Below are 21,143 nucleotides of genomic sequence, written 5' to 3'. Positions count from 1 at the left end.
TGGCGGGGGGTCATATCAACTCTGTGGAGAGGAAAAGTATAAAAGAAAATGAAAGAAATGCTTCATTTTCATCTGTAATTTGCAATTAAGTACCTATTTGATTATTTATAGCATAAAAAAAAAACTCTTTACAGTTCATCTCAGAGTGTTTGGCCTCCTTTTTGTATTCTCTCTCCTCTTTCACTTCCCTTTTCTTCTCTGCCGTTAGTGACAAGCACGCCTGGCACCAAATCATTCCCTCCAACCCCGACTTTCTCTGTCCCTCTCTCGAACGTATATTACAATAGATATACTGTTTCTCTCTCCTCTCTTTCCCTTTCTCTCTATCTTTCTCTCTCCAAAGAAAAACAACAACTACAAACACTTTCCATTGTTCCTCCCCTGTCAAATTTTGTATTTCAGCTTAATTGTGTGGTTGGGTTGGATCTGTTGCACTGGATTTGGGTAAATTCATTCGATAAAGCTAGGTAATCTTATTGTTTTGTAGTTATTTTTGAAATTCGTTTTAGATTATTAACTGGGCTCTTTTATGTGTGATCTGGGAATGGAAGTTGCATTATTGAAGTTTTTTGATGCAAATAGGTTGCAATTTCAATGCTCTCTGATGCTGGACCCCTTTTATGTGGACTTGCAATCTGAGTTTTTCTTTTTATGTTTATTATTATGCTTTGTTTTGTTTAGTTTTGGGGAGGTTAGATTTAGAATTCCCAGATCGTCACCTCTTTCCTGGGGTTGCTTGGTGGGTGATTTGGGACTTGATACTATTGGTCTTTTTGTTTCCTTTTCTCATATCCCGATTCTCAATCCTTTTTCTTCTTTTCTCCAGCTCCAAAAATTTAACAGAATTCTCCCTTTGTTGCACAGCACGATGACGTCAATTCAACTCACTACCTGCTCTCTTCCTTTCCGTCTGTTCCTTGGATTCCTATCTCAACAACAAAAAGAAATGATCGAAAACCTCAAGTATGCAATAGGGGTGGGTGGGAGTGGTATAAGTTGTGACACTCTTCTCTTTTAGTTGCTTACTTCGCTTTATATGATCAAAGTGGAATTTTAAAAAATGCATTCATGAATGGGAAAAAGAATTGTAGGCGAGAAGGGAGGTGGAGGCTTATTTTTGAAAATTCAGATGGATGGGTCTACTCGAGAATGAAGCTAAAAGCAATGAAATTGGGTTTGAAAAATGAAAGTGGTAGGCTATAGAAATATAATGTATCACTGTGAAACTAGTGTCTTCAAGATTACAAGGGTTCAAGTAAGAATATCTTGCATGTGTTTAATTTGAAAACTGTTTTTGTTCCTTCATATACCACATGTCCCTTTCTTAGATGTAGTTGTCGGTATGCTGCACCAAGTATTAGGTTATTTCCTTCCATTTGTCTAAGACTTGATGAAAATAGTTACCCGCCACCTATTACGGGAGTTAGTAGGTACCCATGGAATTAGGCGAGTTGCGCACAAGCTGGCCCGGACACCATAGTTATAAAAAAAGAAGTAGCTTTACTAGCTCCTTTTGTTTTAGTGCTATCTGGAATTCAAGCAGTATTTGATGTCATTAGAGGTTACAGGGTGATATGTGTTTTGCTTGGTGAAGCATACATTCAGTTGGTTTTGTGTTTGATGGATTTTCTCTGTTCTTCTATGAGTTTTTGTATAATTTGTCTATTTCTTCTGAAGATTGTGGCTGTTGTTACTTTATCTTTTCATCTTTGTATTCTTTCTTTAAGTAGTCCTGTTTCTACTATCTTTGTTTGTCTTTGGATAATTATGTTTCTGAGAAGTTTATGAATTTTTCTCTTGTGCCATATGCCTAGTAGAGAAAGGATTTGAAACTTCCTCTTTGTCTAGTGATATTATCCCTGATTATGCATTCACGTTTCAGTTATTTTCAGCCTTCTCTCTAGTTGAAGTACTGAAAGCAGAAAGGAACAACTATGGCTGTTTCAATGAGAGATTTGGATCCAGCTTTTCAAGGAGCAGGCCAAAAGGCGTATCCTCATTTTAGGTCACGTAGAAGTAGAAGATTTTCATGAAATGATATTTTTCTCTCTCTTTGCTGTAATGAATCCTTAAGAGCTTGTTTTTTTAGAGACACCTCTTTAGGAAGAGCTGCTGCTTCAATGTTAATTAGAGGATGAACTCTTATACTAATATTTTTCAAAAAGAGTGAAGAAATAGATACAGAAAACATTGCACTGAAAAAAAGAATAACATGTGAATGATGAGTTAATTATAATTTTTGATATCATTGATGCCTGTGTCCATTTCCAGATTTATCTTCTAATTTCATTGGCTAATGTTTTAGCTAAAGAATAGTGCAAATTCAAATTCCTTGACCCCATTAATAGAGGAATAGAGATCTGGCGTATTGAAAAGCTAAGTCCAGTTCCCGTTCCAAAGTCATCACATGGTAAATTTTATACAGGAGACTCATATATTATTTTGAAGGTATGTTATTTATGCTGATCTATTAGCTTTCATCATATGCTGAAGGATCTTAGTGGAGTCATTTTGTTTTACTTCTGTACTGTTAACAGGAGAACATCGGTTGTCTCTGTAGAATGTTTTACTGTTATATCATATAACTATGTTGTATGATTTTAAATATACAACTTACCTCAATCTAGAAGCTATTAAACTTTTAAAACAAAATAAAAAATATTCTTTTGGATGGTAGATTTTCTTGAATGTTTCGTCCTTTAATATGACTTAACTGATCCATAGAAGATATTGCATCCTATGGGTGAGAAATAATCTAACACACACATCCATGCTAGTCATTTCTGGTTTGTTGTATTGACTGCTTGATTGAAATTTCAAATTGGAATGTAACCTTTTTTTTCTGGAAGGCTTTGTGCTTCCATATCATGTTTAAGGGGAACTGTCATTGTTCTATTATGGAGCTATTTATGATGTTGGACCAGCCTGAGACTCACTTAATGTAATTGGAAAACATTTATGTCATATCTGGTTGATGGGATGGTGATGACTTGACTGGCAGCTTAATATGCCAGATTTGTCAGCTAGAAGGGCTTATTCTTTCCCCTCTCTTTTGGATTGTAGGGTTTACTATGGTTGTAGATAAATTTGATCGAGTACCGAATATTTATTAGACCTCATGCATCTTATTCTTCAGTTGGATTATGCGTATAGGTTAAAATTGCTGAAAATTTCAAGACTTAAGAAGATAAGGAAAAACATCAATTCTGCCTGGCCTAGAGAAAATTCTCAGATGTAGACCTGTTTCAGAATTCTGGAAATAGAGAATTTTATGGAAGTATCCGTAGACGCGATATCCTTGGGAAAACATTCCTTTTAGTAATGTTATGGACTACTATAACTTTTCAGTAGAAATGTTCTATAGACTGCTATACTTGTTCATCTGAGGCCTTCTTTCTCATCTTTTTCAGACCAGTGCTTCAAAAAATGGTGCCTTACGGCATGATATTCATTATTGGCTTGGTGAAGATACTAGTCAGGTTTGTTTCTATTTAGAAGATTATGCAGCAAGTGTTTTGTAATGTTCTCATAGTTGAGTCTGTTTTATTAGGATGAAGCTGGTGCTGCTGCCATAAAAACTATTGAACTAGATGCAGCACTTGGTGGGCGTGCTGTTCAATATCGTGAAGTGCAGGGCCATGAAACTGAGAAATTCCTTTCCTATTTCAAACCATGCATAATCCCTCTAAAAGGTGGAATTGCATCTGGATTTAAGCATGTAGAGGAAGAAGAGTATAAGACCTGTTTGTACATATGCCAAGGGAAGCATGTTGTCCATGTGAAGGAGGCAAGTCTGCTCAACTACTTTGCTTCTGATTTTAAATGATCAGAAAAATTTAAGCTTATATTTTCATGACCATTTTCTACGTTATTGGTACAGGTTCCGTATGCTCGATCCTCACTTAATCATGACGACATCTTCATTCTTGATACCAAGTCTAAAATCTTTCAATTTAATGGCTCCAATTCCTCTATTCAAGAAAGGGCTAAAGCACTTGAAGTTGTTCAGTACATTAAAGATACGTACCACGATGGCAAATGCGATGTCGCTGCAATTGGTAAGTAGTTAGTAATTTAATTACTCCAGGGAATTATACTGAAGTGTCCATTGCATTGAATGGTGTTCTGATTGATTTGTAGAAGATGGTAAATTGATGGCTGATGCTGAGACTGGAGAATTCTGGGGTTTTTTTGGTGGCTTTGCTCCTCTTCCAAGGAAGACTACACGGGATGAGGCTAAAAGCGTTGATCCTCTTCCTACTAGATTGTATAGGTGAGTATCCTTAAATCCCTCTTTCCGCATTCATTTAGGTAATGCTATTATTTATGTTGCTGCAGGATTCATCACCTTACTCTTTAAAAAAAATGGTTAACAGTTGTATTAAAATCACAACACAAAGGTTTTGCTGATAACCAATAACAAATTCCAAAAAGATAAGAAAACCTAACCTTGGTCTTCTTACAATAACAAACAATAACATACCAAGTGAAATCCCACAAAGTGAGTATACGCTGACCTTACCCTACCTCATGGAGGTAAAGAAGCTGTTTCGAAAAGATTTTGTTTCTGATAGACCCTCTGCTTAAGTGAAGCAAATCAAAGTAGTAATGATAAGGAAAAACGACAATTAAGAAAACATGATAACTATAGAAAACAGTGCAAAGCATACAAGCAAGAAACAATAACATCAACAAAATGGTGCGGTTGCCTAAACATAATAAACAATAGATGATATAAAATAACAAAAGCAAGAAACTATATGAATAAGGCTAATCCTACCACCAATCCTATCTCACATGTTGTTCACATCCCTAATACTCCTCAAGCCCCCATCGCTATCAACCTCTCCCTCATCTCCTAAGCTCGAGAAGGGGTCAAGCCACCCCTTTTGATCACAATCGTCATACAAAGTCCTCTTCTTCCCATCCCTTTTAATCGCCAAGAGTTTATGTTGGGTAGTAATATTCTTACTCGAGATAACTTTGCAGTCCTTACAAAGGCCTCCAATCACCCTTCATTTTGGTTTATTAATTTAATTGTGCAAGGTTTAGAAAGTCTTTCTTAGAAAATTGCACTTCAATGAAGCAAGCGGTGCGCTTAAAGCGTGAAGCACGGTCTTGTCGCTTTCTTCCGCTTTGTGCTTCCAAAAACCACTATACAAGGCCCAACCCGCATCACAAGAATCGAGATAACCTCACATTAGGCAACAAGATAGACAGTAATAAGCAAGAAAGTTTCAACATGCAAGAGGAAAGGGCAATTGGAACTAAAGAAACTACAACTGGATTCTAAGTTCAATAGTAATGGTACTAGAAGTAAAAGGGGGGAGGGGCGTATTTAGCCATTATGGATCATTGAATTTAAACATCTTATCCTAGAATGAGGGGGCTGAATTGTGGGAGGAAAATGAGTATTATCAAAAACATGATAAGAATCTGGAAAGCAGATGTTGTGTTTTCAAGAGACAAAAAGAGTGGGGGAGATTGCCAATATGTTCAAAGATGTTTGGGGTATAGATGGGCAGATTATGTGCAACTAGAAGCTAGCTGGACTAGGGGAGGCATAGTAATTATGTAGGATAAAAGAATATTGGAAGGGAAAGTGAGTAGTGTGGGAGCATATTCAATTTCATGGTAAGAATCTGGCTTTTAAATGGCACCTAACGGGAGTCTACGCCCAAATGACAGATCAGAAAGGGAAGAAACTTGGTGGGAATTGGGGGCAGTCAGAGGTCTATTCACGGGTCCTTGGTTACTATGTGGGGATTTCAAGACAGTGAGATATCCTTCTGAGAAGTTCAACTGTAGAAGAATCAGCAGGTCAATGATAGAATTATTAGAGTTCATTGAAGACATGGAATTACTGGACTTAGACTTAGCAGGGGGAGTGTTCACATGGAGGAGAGGTGACGGACATTCCACAGCAGCAAAACTAGATAGGTTCCTGTTCTATGAAGATTGGGATACAAAATTGAGAAACATCATGCAATCTATTTTGCAGAGAATTGTTTCTGATCATTCTCCATTGATGCTACAATATGGAGAGTGGGGGACAACCAAATCTCATTTCAAGTTCGAAAATTGGTGGTTGACTACAGAAGGCTTTAATGACAGAGTGAAGTGCTGTGGGAGTTTCTCATTTCCATGGATAACCAGAATTTGTACTGGTAGCGAAGCTGAGGGCATTGAAAGAAAAGTTGAAAGAGTGGAGTAACATAAGTCAAGGCAATCTGAAACAACAGGAAGCAACTTGTGCCCAACCAATTAGCAGAACTTGAAATGATACAGGATCAGAGATTTTTGGAGAAAGGGGAGATAGCTTCCAAATTGGCTCTTACTGCTGCGTTGTAAGAGAGTCAAAAATGAAGAAACAACATGGAGACAGAGATCTAGAGCAGTTTGGCTTAAACAGGGGGATAGGAATACAAGTTTCTTCCTTAAAACAACAAATTCTCACGGAAGAGTCAATACTATTGAAAAAATTAAAGGCAAGGAGGAGTTAGTGACTGAACCTGCTGAGATACAGAGGGAGATCACGGAGTATTATGGGAAACTATATTCTGAAACTGAGAGTGGAGGCCAGACCTGGAAATGAGGGAGTGTCCTATGATTCATGAAAATGACAACCACCAGCTGATGGCTCCTTTTGAAGCACATGAAATCATAGAAAGCATCAAAGCATTGGGAGGGACAAAGTCCTTGGTCCAGATGTCTTCTCCATGACTTTCTTTAGTCAGTTTGGGACATCATCAAACCATAAATGGTAGCAACAGTTCAAAACTTCTATGAGGAGGGAGTATTTGAGAAGAGTATAAATGCCACTTTTGTGACTTTGATACCCAAGAAGATAGGGGCAGTGGAACTAAATGATTTCAGAGCAATAAGTCTAGTTTGGGAGTGTACAACATGATTGCAAAACTTTTAGCTGAAAGACTAAAGAAAGTGATGCATAAGCTTGTGGACAGACAACACATGGCTTTTATCAAGAATAGACAGATCATGGATGCAGTATTGATAGCCAATAAATGTGTTGATTCCAGGCAGAGGGATAACCAGCCTAGGATCCTATGCAAACTGGATATCCAGAAGGCATATGATCACCTGAATTGGAACTTTTTGATGAATATGTTACAGAGGATGGGTTTTGGACAAAGAAGGTTACAGTGGATTAGACAAGTGCATAAGCTCAGTGAAGTTCTCTGTCCTGATCAACAGAAAGCCATGTGGTTTCTTCCAATCAAGTAGGGGTCTGAGACAAGGGGACCCCCTATCTCCTTTTCTCTTTATCTTGGCTATGGAGGGGTTGAGCAATCTATTCCAGACTGCAAAACTAAAGGGTTGGATCAGAGGTTTCCAAGTGGGAGATAATACAAGAAACAACCTAGAGATTACTCATCTACAATATGCAGATGATACTCTAGTATTTTGTGGAGCAGTATAGGAGCACATGCTGATTTTGAGAGTTATTTTCAATATTTTTGAGGCTGTTTCAGGTTTGCACATAAACTGGAGCAAGAGTTTCATTCACCCAGTAGCAAATATTGAGGACTTAGCTTTCAAAGTAGGAGGGAAAGTGGGTTAACTACCAACAACCTACTTGGGAATGTCTTTGGGAGCTAAGAGCAAGTCAAGAGGAATATGGAGTAGAGTAATTGAAAAATGTGAAAGGAAGCTATTAAACTGGAAGTGTCAATATTTATCCTCAGGTGGTAGACTTACTCTAGTTAACAGTGTCTTGGATACCCTTCCCCCATACGTGATGCCAATGTTCCCTATACCAGCCAATGTAACTAAGAGGTTGGATGCAATTAGGAGGAACTTTTTATGCAAGAGAGTGAAGATAATAAAAAGTATCACTTGGTCAAATGGGAGGAGTTGCTAGTAAGCAAGAGGGGGTGGACTCAATATCAGAGATTTGAGTACCCAGAACAAAAGCTTGATGATGAAATGGCTGTGGAAATTTGCCTCACCAGATGTATCTTTATGGAAGGATGTAATTATTGCAAAATATGGCATGGAAGATAAGTGGATGACAGAGTTGTGACCAACCCTTACAATTGCAGTGTATGGAGATCAATTAGGAACTTATGGCAATTGGTCAGGGACAGAACAAACTGTAAGGTCGGTAATGGAGAAAAAGTAGCTTTCTGGAATGACATTTGGTGTGGACAGGGGACACTCAAACAAGCATTTCCCGAGCTGCATTGTCCAAGTCAAGCACAGGAAGCAACAGTGGCAGACTTATGGATAGGTCAAGGCTGGAATCTACATCTAAGAAGAAACTTAAATGACTGGGAAATGACAACCATAACAAGATTTCATGACATAATGGCATGGCTACTAATCTAACGGAAGAGGAAGATAGACTAGTATGGAAGGGGGAGATAAGGGGAGCATTCACTATAAGATCGGCATACAGAGAGAACTGAGGTCTACTGAAGTGCAGCAAGCAGGATGGCCCTGGAGGATGATCCGGAGAACAAAAATTTCATACAAGGTGAATTATTTCGCATGACTTTTGTCAAAGGAGGCAGTCTTGGCACATGAAAACTTGAGCAAGAGGAAATTCAACCTATGCTCTAGATGCTATCTATGTGAAGAACAGGTGGAGACAGTCAACCATCTCTTTTTACACTGCAAATGAACATATCAATTGTTGGAGATGTTCATCCACAAGAGGAAGATCAAGTGGACAAAACCTGGGAGAATTACAGAAGTCCTGAAATTCTGGAACAGTGGTGGAAATTCAGGAAAAAAGCCAGCTTGCATTTGGTGGACAATTTGGAAGGAAAGGAATCAGAGATGTTTTGAAGGAAAAAAGAACAATACGAGGATAAAGATAAATTGCCTAGGTCTTTACTATTTTTGGTGTAAGCAAGTAGTGATAGGAAATACTGAAGATGTTTTTCATTCTATTGATTGGCTGTAAGTAGAAGATCTTAGGACTGTTGGAAGTAAAACTTTTTGGAGGGGGACTACACTTTGATGTAGTATACTTGTGGATATATAGAAGTAAATGTTACCTTTCCAAAAAAAAAGGGTTTACATTACCCAGTAAACTTAATCCTAACCATGATCACTGAAATGTTGATAATTTTGGCTAAATGTTCAAATCTATTTGCTGGAATCTTAGAGAGAGAGATACTAGAGAGGGATACTTCCAGTAAGAAATACTGACATTAGTCCTGGATGCATACAAAAGTCTTCCTTTTGGATCTAAAATGAGACTCACACACTAAAAGTCTATGTTTAGTTATCTTCTATTGCCTTCATATTGTGGAGTAAAGTTTGTGTTTTCAGTTTATTTCTGCTCCGCTCGGGTACTTTTGGAGTGTTCAAACTTTAGCAACTGACCAGAGTAAATAAAAAGAAAAATGATGTTTATCCCAAAAGTTGCACAATTATAAGGTGCAATGTTTGTACTTCAGAAACATTTGCCAATAAAGGATAAAAATCTTGTTTTAACTGATACGTTTCAAGATGTTTCAAGTTTAAGTTTCTTCTTTTGTTTTGTTTTTCTTTTGTTATGATCACCTTATAACCTATACACCTCAATTCTGCTGGTATTTGTTTACTTTTATAGAGCTCAAAGAGGGCAAGCAGAACCTGTTGAGATTGAGTCTTTGACAAGGGAGTTGCTAGATACGAATGGTTGCTATATAGTTGATTGTGGGATAGAAGTTTTTGTGTGGATGGGAAGAAACACTTCTCTTGATGAGAGAAAAACTGCAAGTGGGGCTGCAGATGTAATATTTCATTTGTCAGTTTAGATTATTAAATATGTATCTCAACTTATATGTACCTAATTATTATCTCATTTAACTATCAACTTATAGGAATTACTCCTTGGCCTTGATAGAAAAAAGTGCCATGTAGTTCGTGTAATTGAAGGGTTCGAGACTGTCATGTTCCGCTCAAAGTTTGACTCTTGGCCACAATCAACTAATGTGGCAGTGACAGAGGATGGTAGAGGCAAGGTTGCTGGTTAGTCACTTACTGGTGGATTTCTGCTAATTCTTAGAACTTAAATCTACCTACTTTTTTTTCTTCATGCATTTTTTCTGAACCTCCTGGTTATGATAATACTGATGTTCTCCTGCCCTCGTTGTTCTCCAGCGCTTCTTAAGCGTCAAGGGCTTAATGTGAGGGGCCTAATGAAAGCAGCTCCTCCAAAGGAAGAACCTCAACCATATATAGACTGCACAGGCAATTTACAGGTAGCCTAGCTTCTGTCTATTTCCGTATTGATCTACAAAGACTTTCTTGAATTTTCATTTTAAAATAGAAATTACTTGTGAGCGAAGTATGAGAATCGTGGGAAGAAATATCTTTAACAAGAATATTCAGTGGAACATTACATTTTTTTTTGAGAAGGTTCGATGGAACATTACATTGCTGTAAAGTATCTGATTCACTGCTTCTATGTCTATATTCAGGTGTGGCGTGTGAATGGACAGCAGAAGACTCTTCTTCAAGCATCTGATCAATCAAAATTTTATAGTGGAGACTGTTACATATTCCAATATTCTTATCCTGGAGAAGATAAAGAGGAGCATCTCATTGGCACCTGGTTTGGGAGGCAAAGTGTTGAGGTTAAATGTTCTGCATTATCATTCTCTGTTTTGTTCCTGGAACAATTTATGTGTGTCATACAGCTCTCTATTTCTTAAAATTTGAATTTGAGAAGGCGAGGGGAAGTGCTGTATCCTATAAGTTATGTCTTAAATCTTGGCTTAAAAAAAGTCCAAGGATAGTTCTCTTGCTCCCTGTTTATTGAATATTCTATCCCGTAGAGTTTTAACTTGCGAACAATCGGAAAGGCAATGATCAATATAAAAAGAATACAAGAAAATTATATAAGATATAATACTTGCCATTTCAAAAAAGGAAAATTATACTCCCTTCGTCCCACTTTATGTGACCTAACCTATTTATAGAGTCAAAGGAATTTTTCTTTGACCATGATTTTCCATATGCCTTTTAAATATTATGAATTGTTAATTGTAGTGACTTGTAGTACTTTATGTAGTTTCTAAATATGTACATTTTATTTCAAAAAACTTGAAGTTTCTATGTCAGAATTCACACAAAAAATTAGATAGTTTTACCCTCCTACTCCGGATCATCTCAATAAAATGCAATGAGGGGAGTATAAGATATTAACGGAATATCTTTAAATTATCAAGTCAGCAAGGAAATGAATATTAAAATCTTCTAGAACTAAAAATAGCTAGAGGAGAAACAATGGCTTTTGGTTTTGTTTCAGGAAGTAGAGTGAGAATGTGTAGCTTTTGAAAGGTTCTCTTGTGCTTGTGTCAAAAAAAATGTTTAAACAGCTATTAAACATCACTGCTTTCTGTTATGGAACATAGGAAGACAGAGTTTCAGCAATTTCTCAAGCAGGCAGGATAATTGAGTTACTGAAGTTCTCAGCTACTCAGGTAATTCACTGGCATGATAATAGTTCAGAATTAAATATTGATCATTAACCTAGAGTTGATGCTGAAGTTTGGTTAATATGGAAAACTTCCAGGCTCGCATTTATGAAGGATATGAACCACTCCAATTCTTTGTCATCTTTCAGAGCTTTATTGTATTCAAGGTTTGTGGTAGTGCAAAAGTGTCTGACTCATACCATTGTTTCGTCTTTGTTTAAGATAACATTGGACATTTATTGTTAACTTATTTCTGCTAAAATTACCAGGGTGGTCTTAGCGAAGGATACAAGAAACACCTAGTAGTGAAGGAACTTGCAGATGATACATATAAAGAGGATGGAATTGCATTATTCCGAGTTCAGGGTACTGGACCTGATAATATGCAATCAATTCAAGTAGAACCTGTAAGTTCATTCTGAAAGTTCATTTACTACATGCATACATACCTGACAACATACATACATGCATACTCCCAACCAACATTTGACTCCTTTTCCAACTAGGACACTACAATACAATCCTTTTCCAAGTAGGATTCTATATACTATTCCTATTCTAATTAGGACACTAGGACTATATATATTATTCTTGTTCCTATTCCTATTCTAACACTTCAAATTCTAGTAATAGGACTGTGGTCTTCTTTGATCCTGAGATTCTTCTTATCAAGGAAGATGCTTCCAGATGAAAGTTTTATGGACCTTAGCGTCTTACTAAGCACCTCAAATTAGCTATCCTGGTGTTATACTGGTTGCTTTACTAGTACTATTCACATAGTGTTGCCCTGTAGATGACATAGTTTAGCTTGTCAAATTTTTCCTTAGAGCTTGCTGTAGTCCAAATTCTCTTGTCTAGTGTGCCCTGCCATTTTATGTGTGTTTAACTTGTTGCAGAGATTATGAAATCTCACAGTGTAATGTATTTGCAGAAGCAAAAAGCACATTTTACTTGTTTTTTTATTTTTGCAAAAGAAAGATTAATTTATTGAGAAAACATCAAACTACTTGAGTTGGAATGCTTGAGAGATCTTCAAAAGGCTGAAGTAAAAACTTTCAACCAAAGGAATCCTAGATGAGGCGACATTAGTTGAATTCTTCCAATATACTTGAGACTGTAATATGCAGAATCACCCAATACATATATTGGTTAGGTAGCATGTATTAGGTGAAATAGTTGAATTGCGCGCAAGCTCGCCAAAATGCCACAGTTATAGAAAGAAAGAGTTCTTATTAGCTGAGATGCTTATCAAATATTTTATGGGAAAGGGCCAAATATACCACTGTACTACCGAAAATAGTTTAAATATACCCTGTGTTTCAGTATACGTTTAATTAAGACTCTACCGTTATACTATGACACAAATATACCCTTAATTAAAATGAAAGGACATGTGGCAGTTTAGGAATAAAAAGAGACACCCCTAATTTTAAATACCCATTCAATTAAAACCCACATTCTTACCCATTACCCGACCCACCCTCAATAATTAAAGCCCCACATATCCATCTTATAATTCCGTTAAAAGGAGGGACATTTTTAACTGTAAAGGACAACTGTGGTCCATTAGGTGGAATAAAGGGCAACTTTAACCCAAAAATTAACATTAAGGGCAATAGGGGTCCAATAGGTGGAAGGAGGGCAAATTTAAACCATTTTCTATATGGTAGGGGGCATTTTTGACCCTTTCTGGAACATTTTAAGATGTCCCAATTTGGATTTTGGGAAGTTTGTAACATGAAATGATAGGAGTAATTAGTAAATCATTGGATGGAGGAGACGTACCATATATTATTCCTGAAAGTGTCATGTTTGTGTATAATACGTCATGATTTTTATACATCTCTGTATCACCGTATGTGGTGTTCTTCAGCAAAACAATTTTTGGATTTTGAAATTAGGTTTTGCAAGTTCTCTCTGCACATTCTTTTCTTTTTTGTAGATCTGAATAGAAACGATACAAATATTATATAGGTAGTCCAATTACTTACAATTGAGTAGTCATCGGTTTTGGGGAAATTTATTGACCTTAAATTGTCTGTTGTGCTTAGATTATTCTGCACTTTCCTACATGGTGTTTGGCTAAAGAATCATAATTTGCTTTTCTCCATTTTAATGAAATCAGGTGGCTTCATCTTTGAATTCCTCATATTGCTACATATTACACAGTGGCTCCTCTGTCTTCACATGGACTGGAAATCTTACCAACTCTGAGGATCAGGAACTTGTTGAGAGGCAACTGGATCTTATCAAGGCAAGTTGTCATGGAATGTTTTCCCATAGCATACATGTATTACTTGAGCTGCTTTATCTGCAAGCTGAAGAAAATATGCTTGATGGTGTTCACTTTTAGTGTTTAATTTTTGAGATCTTTGCTGCATGACTGTCTAACTAGTGACAGTCAAACTGATCCAGTTTTGCTTTCTCATTGAATTATCTTATCTATATTAATTATGCTATATCCTTGTCTCATTTTCCTTTGATCAGTAAATTATTTAGAACTTCGGAAGATGGTTTTTTCATGTTGTCAAAGAGTTGAACAATGGTTTTTTCTCACACAACGTGCAGCCTGATATGCAGTCAAAATTGCAAAAAGAAGGGGCAGAATCTGAGCAATTCTGGGAAATATTGGGTGGAAAATCTGAATATCCTAGTGAGAAGATTGGAAGGGATGCTGAAAGCGATCCTCATTTGTTTTCGTGCACCTTCTCAAAAGGTAGAATTTCTCACTTTCTTTTGTGTTTTTTCCCCCAAAAATCTGTATACTTGAAAAAGTAGCATTTTATGTTTCTTTGATTTTAATAGTTCTACTAATTTAGTTTTATTCACTTCTCCATTTCTTGGCTACTGGGATTTTACTTGATCTCCAGGGGAACTGAAGGTGAGTGTTCTGCTGGACTTTTCTTATCCCTCTAATTTTGTTAATTCTTACAGTTTATTGTTTTGGCGAATTTCCTATTGGGAGAGGAGGGAAGTGTTAAAATCTAAGTTGCGTGGACTCTTTACTTTTGGTGCCGCACCCGTGTCGACAAGACATGGGTGTTGGATACGTATCAGATACGGTCTATCTATTTAGTTTGAATTATTTTAAGCCAAATCCCCACACCCGTATCCATACCCGGATTCGTATCCCTGAATCTTCAAATTTAGATCATGAAGGATCCAACCTCTAGATCCGTACCCGTATCGGACACCTACACCCGAATCCAAGCAACTTAGGTTAAAATAGAAAGGTCACAAGATACATAGTGTTTCCTTTTACAAGTACCTTTTGTATATAATAAGAGTATTTCTTACGTACACTTAAATGACTGGATGTCTGGACGCCCACTTATTGTCCAATCAACACTGACAAAAATATTTTTAGACTTAGACGTGATTCTCTTAAAACTTGCAGGTGACAGAGATCTACAATTTCAACCAAGATGATTTGATGACAGAAGATGTATTTATCCTTGATTGTCATTCAGATATTTATATTTGGGTTGGCCAGCAGGTGGAGTCCAAGAATAAAATGCAGGCTTTAGCCATTGGTGAGGTATGCTTTAAATGCTTTACAAGGAAGTTCTTTCATTGCTTAGGTGAGTATGAGTTGCTAAATGCAAGCTTCTGCATTTATAATGTTGGCGAGGTTTACTTTAGGCTGTTAATGGTGAGTCGACACACAATTGGGATGAGCAGCATATATATGATTATTATCCTGGTAAGGCTTTTCAAATAGGGCAGGCCTCGTTTGAATTCCTTGAATGACTGGAAGCTTCAAGGGGTAAAAGCTCAGTTAGTTGTGTTAATGGAGTACCAAAATTAGCGTTTGTGCTCTGTTTTAATTTAAGAAGAATGTCTACAGAGCTTAGATGATGAAAATAGAGTAATCTATGAGTTAAAATTTCACAAAGCATAGCAGCAAGATGAATTTGCAATTGAAGTGAGATAATCTTAATTCATAATAATAAAAGCAAATTGTCCAAGGAATTGTTGACTGGATACATGAAAGTTGAGAAATGTTTCAATAGCAAAGTATGCATAATAGATCGATCTAAGTAGTGAAGATGACCGTATTAGGAGAAAATAAACTTTCAGCATTCAATAATGCTTCTTTTGAGTAAACAAAAAGAGAGAAAAGGGAGAGAAGTCTCTCGGCAGGAACGGAAGAGTTCAAGGAAAATGTTCTAGTGATTGAATCATGGTAGACCAACTATGTTGTATGGAATGTAGCGTTGGCCAGTCAAGAACTCTCATGTTCAAAAGATGAATGTTGTGGAGATGAGGATGCTAAGATGGATGTGTGGGCATACTAGGAGAGATAAGATTAGGAATGAAGATATCCGGGACATGGTAGAAGTGGCCTTGATAGAGGACATGATACGTGAGACGAGGCTAAGATGGTTCAGGCATATGCAGAGGAGATGCCCGGATGCCCTAGTGTAGAGGTGTGAAAGGTTGGCTATGAATGGTTTCAAGAGGGGTAGAGGTAGGCAGAAGAATTATTGGTGATATGAATCGGGTTACTTGAATAAACAAGAAAATAATTCGGAAGAGAAAATACAAAGATTAAAGACAAGAATTTTGAAAGATATGTGAAATTCGATAATAAAATCCCCAAATTTCAAGATTAAGTGCTAAGAACCCTAATTAATCTTAGTATTCAAAATTAGCGGATTAAAACTATTTATAATACTAATAGAGCCAATTCAAGAACTTAGACCAAAAGTGATCTAGACCTCTATTTCGAAGAAATTGGAGACAATTATTAGTATTAGACTTAATTACCTTCATCAATTTACTTTAATAGAAACCAAATATATCAAGTTATGAATTAATCTTAGTGCTTAAGAATCTTTCTTATAAGGTTGTAAAGTGCATATAGTCACCATACACAAAGGTGTAAAGGAGAACTACCTCTCAAATAATATTAATAATGTCCTTTGAAAATAACAAAACCACCCCTTTTATATAGGGGAAACCTATCCCAAATAGCATGGAATTATAATTCTACTTTTACAGAAATAATAAATAGAAAAACTTTACTAGGAACTTTAAACCAGGGAAGCTGTTGTCAGAATCACAAATTGCACTTGTTGAAATGTTCTTAAAGTTATTTAACCAAAGTTTTAAGGTGGCTTGGGAATCAGAGATCTAGGTTTGATAAAATGTCTATGGAGATATGCTTTAGAGCCTGGTAGTTGGAAAGAAGTCATGAAGGCAAAATATGGGGCTCAAAATCACTAGTGCACTAAGCTGTCTAGAGCCCCCATGGTTTAGGGACTCTGGAAAAGTATTGGCAAGTTGTGGAATATTTTCTTCTTGAATGTAACCTTCGGGTCAAGGGAGTTCATATCAAGTTTTGGAAGGAGAAGTGTCTCAACAGCTCAAAAATGATGAATTCCTACCCCACTTTTTCAGATAGCCAATAACCCAGACGCTACCATTTCAGCCTGCTCTCAAAGCTGGCCGCTGGGTAGTTTGCAACTTAGATGAACAAGCCCATGGTAGACTATTTTGGGAAAGTTCACGTGGACATTCAAAGCTATAAGCATCTATGTTCGCATAAGCAAGTGATTGAGTCCTCGCCCTGAAAACTAATTTGGAGAACAAAATTGCCCATAAAAATTCTATGCTTCACTTGTACTGTCCACAATGAAGCATGCCTGACGCAGGATAATCTCAGTAGAAGGGGTATATGGTTTGCCAACAAGTGCTACATGTCTCTTCATAGCCCAGGTATCATCTCTTCACTGTACAGTTGTGTCTGTCTTATGGAACAGTTCCATTTTATTTGGACTCAAGTAGGTCATGGCATAAATAGTCAGAAAAGCATCTAAAGATTGGAGATCTTGAGAATTAATAAGCCATCAAGAAGATGTGGGTTATAATTCCTGCAAGTAATTTTTGGTGTCTTTGGAGAGAAAGGAACAGAAGATGTCATGAGATGATGTTTTGATGGAATCTCATCCTCAAACCGTTCTTTAAAAGCTGGATACCTTGAGCATTTTTGCTGGAGTAATCTAACCCCTGTAAATAGCAATGATCAGTTTTTGAACTTTGTTAGCTCCCTGAATCTATTATAGTTTCTTTTTTATGTATTGGAGCTAGAAATCCCTCTTTCGTACCTTTTGCATCTTCTTGATGTCTTTTAATGAAACATTTTATTCACAAAAAAAATGCTTTTGTTGTAGGATGAACGTGGTAAACAGATTATGGACTTCTTAGATTCTTTCAATCTATCAGATGACTCAAGTCCACACTCAACTATAATCGTTTACCCTTGCTGATTGCCTAAAAAGTACCTAAGAAAAGATAAAAGGATGTCTGTTCAATTTTACATATCATTTAATTAAACTTATCAAAGAAAATGTCGTGTTTTAAATGTGTGTTATTTGTTCCTTTATAACCAAGTCTTTATTCAAAAAGGGTAGCAGGAAAGAGCCATGTTGAGAGCATTTCCACGAATATTAGCACAAGGAGCCACGGGAGAGGACTGCCGAGTAGAGAATTCGAACATAGTTTCTAGTTTGGACCATTTGGTTCATAGACTTGTTATCTCATAGTTTCTAGTTTGGACCATTTGGTTCATAGACTTGTTATCTTGGAACTCCTTCAGGCTCTAGTTTGGACCATTTGGTTCATAGACTTGTTATTTTGGAACTCCTTCAATAAAGAAAATAAGTAAAGAAAAAGAAAGGTGAACAGGAAGGGAATAAGCTCTCAAGCCTAGGAGGACTGGAGGAGAACAATCTCTTATGGGAAAAAGGCGATTGCTTGGCAAAATCTGACTATGCCAATCTAATGCTTCAAGAAGAATAGTCAGCCAGGAATACAAAGATTATAATGCAAAAATTGTTATTCGGTGATTAGAGTTATTACAAGGATTGTTATGAGTTGTAATACTGAAGTGAAGAATTAACTTTATCATGGTATGCTAATACACGCGTCTTATTCCACGTCTATCCTGTATAAAATAATACATCAATTCCCATATAAGTTATACAGGCATTTAGTTATTAGTGTTATAAGAGACCAAGCACTTTACATATACTCTTCTTTCCCTTGACTTCCCTTGTGAACATAATATTAGCTGGATAATGTCATTTCCCTTGACAGTACAGGATATACAATTCTTTGGAAACCTGAATGCTAGTTTTGCATAGTTTGTGAAGTGCTATAGGATAAATTTATAGCTGCACAAAATTCTACAAATCCAGAATTAAATTTATGATCTCATAGGCTGTTCTGTTGTTTATTAATAAGTTTTGATCAATTCCATCAGAAATTCCTGGAATATGATTTTCTTATGGAGAAGCTATCTCACCAAGCTCCAATATACATTGTTATGGAAGGGAGTGAACCACTTTTCTTCACTCGTCATTTCAGTTGGGACTCCACCAAGTCTGCTGTAAGTGTCTTCATGATGTTTGCATATGATTTTGAAGCTAATTTTTGCTAATAGAGAACACTTCGGCAGATGCATGGAAACTCATTCCAAAGAAAACTCACACTAGTGAAGAACGGGGGCCCTCCACCAATGGATGTAAGTTTCTTCCTATATCTGCTCGTTTTCTTTCCTTTCCTTTCCTGGAACTACATAGGTAAGGATTTCTCTTTGTTGTGCCCATGTTTGCTTTATTTTCTTGTACCATCTGGGTGCTGTTCAATATGACACTTTCTTCTTTGATGTATCCTTCTGAAGTGTTGTTGGATTTGAAAAACTCAAAGCTATCCTTCTAATAAGATAAGACTTATAGAATGCACTTTATTTCAAAGTCACTTTGAAGAGATGACTATTTCCTTTATATTCATATATTCTGGAATTAGAATCATCATGTTCTTAGGCCTTTCTACCTGATCTTGGTGTCGTGTTTCTATTCTGTAGAGACGGCAGTTCCTTTCTAATTTTTAGCTTTTGGCTGAGTTCTTTGAGTAGTTTGTTTGTTTCGCTTCATGTAAGGACTCCTCTATCTTAGTGCTGATTTTCTAATTTTGCATGATTTGCTCCATTAGAAACCTAAAAGGAGAACACCTGTGTCATATGGTGGTAGATCTGCTGCTCCTGAGAAGTCACAGCGATCGAGGAGCGTGTCTTTCAGCCCTGACCGAGTTCGTGTTAGGGGCAGATCTCCAGCTTTTAATGCTCTAGCAGCTACTTTTGAGAACCCAAATGCAAGAAATCTATCTACGCCTCCACCAATGGTGAGAAAGCTTTATCCAAAATCTGTTACTCCAGATTCAGCAAAATTGGCACCTAGATCAGCAGCTATTGCAGCATTAACAGCAAGTTTCGATAAACCTTTACCTGCCAAGGAAGTCATAATACCTCCCTCTATCAAAGGTAGTGTCTTTTCATTTTGGAACTAACTACTACGCTTCTCCATATGAGAAAACTAAAACTCTTCAAATGATGAAGGGAGCCCTGAAGCACCGAAATTGACCACGGAGGCCCTGAAATCAAGTCCTCAGGGCAACTCTAAGGAGAACTCAGTTAACAATGTAACAGATGAGGCTCCTAAACCTAAACCAGAAACAATACAGGAGGATGTGAAAGAGGGTGAAACTGAAGATGAGGAAGGGCTTCCTATCTATCCTTACGACCGGCTGAAAACAACAGCAACAGATCCTGTCACTGAAATTGATGTAACTAAGCGAGAGGTGTGTTTTCAAGAAGCTTCATTTGGAGATTGTACATTATGCTTTTTTTGATTTTACTATGATCCTTTATTGTTTTTGGCTGCAGACTTACTTGTCTTCGGAAGAGTTCAGAGAGAAATTCGGGATGCTTAAGGAGGCTTTCTACAAGTTACCCAAGTGGAAACAGAACAAGGTAAAAATGGCACTCCAGTTGTTCTGAGTGCATCAAGGCCTGCTCTCTCCCAGGCTATATAATGCGGATAGAAGAAAGAGAATTTTACAAGCCTTCTCTATCATTTTTTTGTCCATTCCAATTGCTTCCCGTTTTTCTCGCACCTATACAGCAGCAAAGGGTCCGATTTCAACAGTGTTTTGAGGGACAGCGCCAGTGTATTTTAAGCTGCTACTGCTCCCTAAGTTTGGAAGTGGACAGGACTGAAGATCCTGTCTTTACTTGCAATGATATTTTTTGGATTTATTTTGTTTGTTGTGAGTTTGCATTTTTTTTTCTTTTATGCATCCTATATATTTTTTAATTTTTTTAGCCATCACTGATTTCATAGAAAACTTTTGAGGGGTTAGCAAATGAAATTCATTAGGCTGTGATGCGAGGTTGTGTACAGTGTGTGACCACTCCACTTATTTTTTGTTTTTAATGAATGGAAGTCTGATTGGTTTTTTCCCCATTTCCTATTTTCTTCGGTGTTTGACCAATTTAATCTTAATAGTCTGGCTGTGTATTCTCTTCTCCTTCATTAAAACTCAAATACTTCAACCCCGTTACTTTTTTTTTTTTTTTTTTTTTTGAAATTCTTTCAACAGGGAGTTTGGAACCTGAATTAAGAGACAAAAAGTCAAAATTGACCAAACTAATGAACAAAAAGAATGTTTGCATTTTCTACTATAACACCCTAATTTAGTGCATTATACAAGAATGATTTTACCTCCTGCGTTAAAAAATGCCACCTTAGTTTAGACCTTTTTTAAGGAAAAAGAACACTTATACTCGGAAAGAAAAAATATTTACCCTTAAATGTCTCATTATTTACATAAAAAATGTTTATTTTAAAATGATATAAATTTATT

At 36.8% G+C, this 21,143-nt stretch overlaps 1 protein-coding gene across 4 annotated transcripts; it reads left to right on the top strand.

Moving 5' to 3' along the window:
- The first annotated feature begins 135 nt into the window (after positions 1-135).
- LOC129874720 (villin-4-like) lies at positions 136-20,743 on the top strand. Of its 4 annotated transcripts, XM_055950054.1 has the most exons (24): positions 136-467; positions 865-963; positions 1,883-1,990; positions 2,349-2,448; positions 3,411-3,479; positions 3,551-3,787; positions 3,881-4,058; positions 4,141-4,273; positions 9,584-9,746; positions 9,837-9,984; positions 10,117-10,217; positions 10,437-10,592; positions 11,373-11,441; positions 11,534-11,602; positions 11,705-11,842; positions 13,561-13,689; positions 14,004-14,151; positions 14,306-14,316; positions 14,833-14,973; positions 18,703-18,828; positions 18,898-18,963; positions 19,434-19,761; positions 19,837-20,078; positions 20,164-20,743. In XM_055950054.1, exons 3-24 carry the CDS (start codon positions 1,935-1,937, stop codon positions 20,275-20,277), a joined length of 2,922 nt encoding a protein of 973 aa, XP_055806029.1. In that variant the 5' UTR covers positions 136-467; positions 865-963; positions 1,883-1,934; the 3' UTR covers positions 20,278-20,743. The 4 variants fall into 4 exon arrangements, with proteins under 4 accessions (XP_055806029.1, XP_055806030.1, XP_055806032.1 ...); XM_055950055.1 differs by lacking the exon at positions 865-963 and having other exon boundaries at positions 1,893-1,990; XM_055950057.1 differs by lacking the exon at positions 865-963 and having other exon boundaries at positions 4,144-4,273.
- Positions 20,744-21,143: the final 400 nt, after the last annotated feature.

The sequence above is a fragment of the Solanum dulcamara genome, chromosome 11 (assembly GCF_947179165.1).
Source record: "Solanum dulcamara chromosome 11, daSolDulc1.2, whole genome shotgun sequence".
NCBI classification, from domain to species: Eukaryota; Viridiplantae; Streptophyta; class Magnoliopsida; order Solanales; family Solanaceae; genus Solanum; species Solanum dulcamara.
The sequence above is the reverse complement of the archived record's forward strand: the minus strand, read 5'-3'. Positions and strand labels throughout refer to the sequence as shown.

What these genes read in the sequence shown, in the direction of transcription:
- LOC129874720 (XM_055950055.1), top strand. Translation starts at nt 1,935, where the DNA reads ATGGCTGTTTCAATGAGAGATTTGGATCCAGCTTTTCAAGGAGCAGGC. An exon ending in TTGGTGAAGATACTAGTCAG is followed by an intron (nt 3,480 to 3,550) that starts GTTTGTTTCTAT and finishes CTGTTTTATTAG; the next exon opens with GATGAAGCTGGTGCTGCTGC. An exon ending in ATGTTGTCCATGTGAAGGAG is followed by an intron (nt 3,788 to 3,880) that starts GCAAGTCTGCTC and finishes TTATTGGTACAG; the next exon opens with GTTCCGTATGCTCGATCCTC.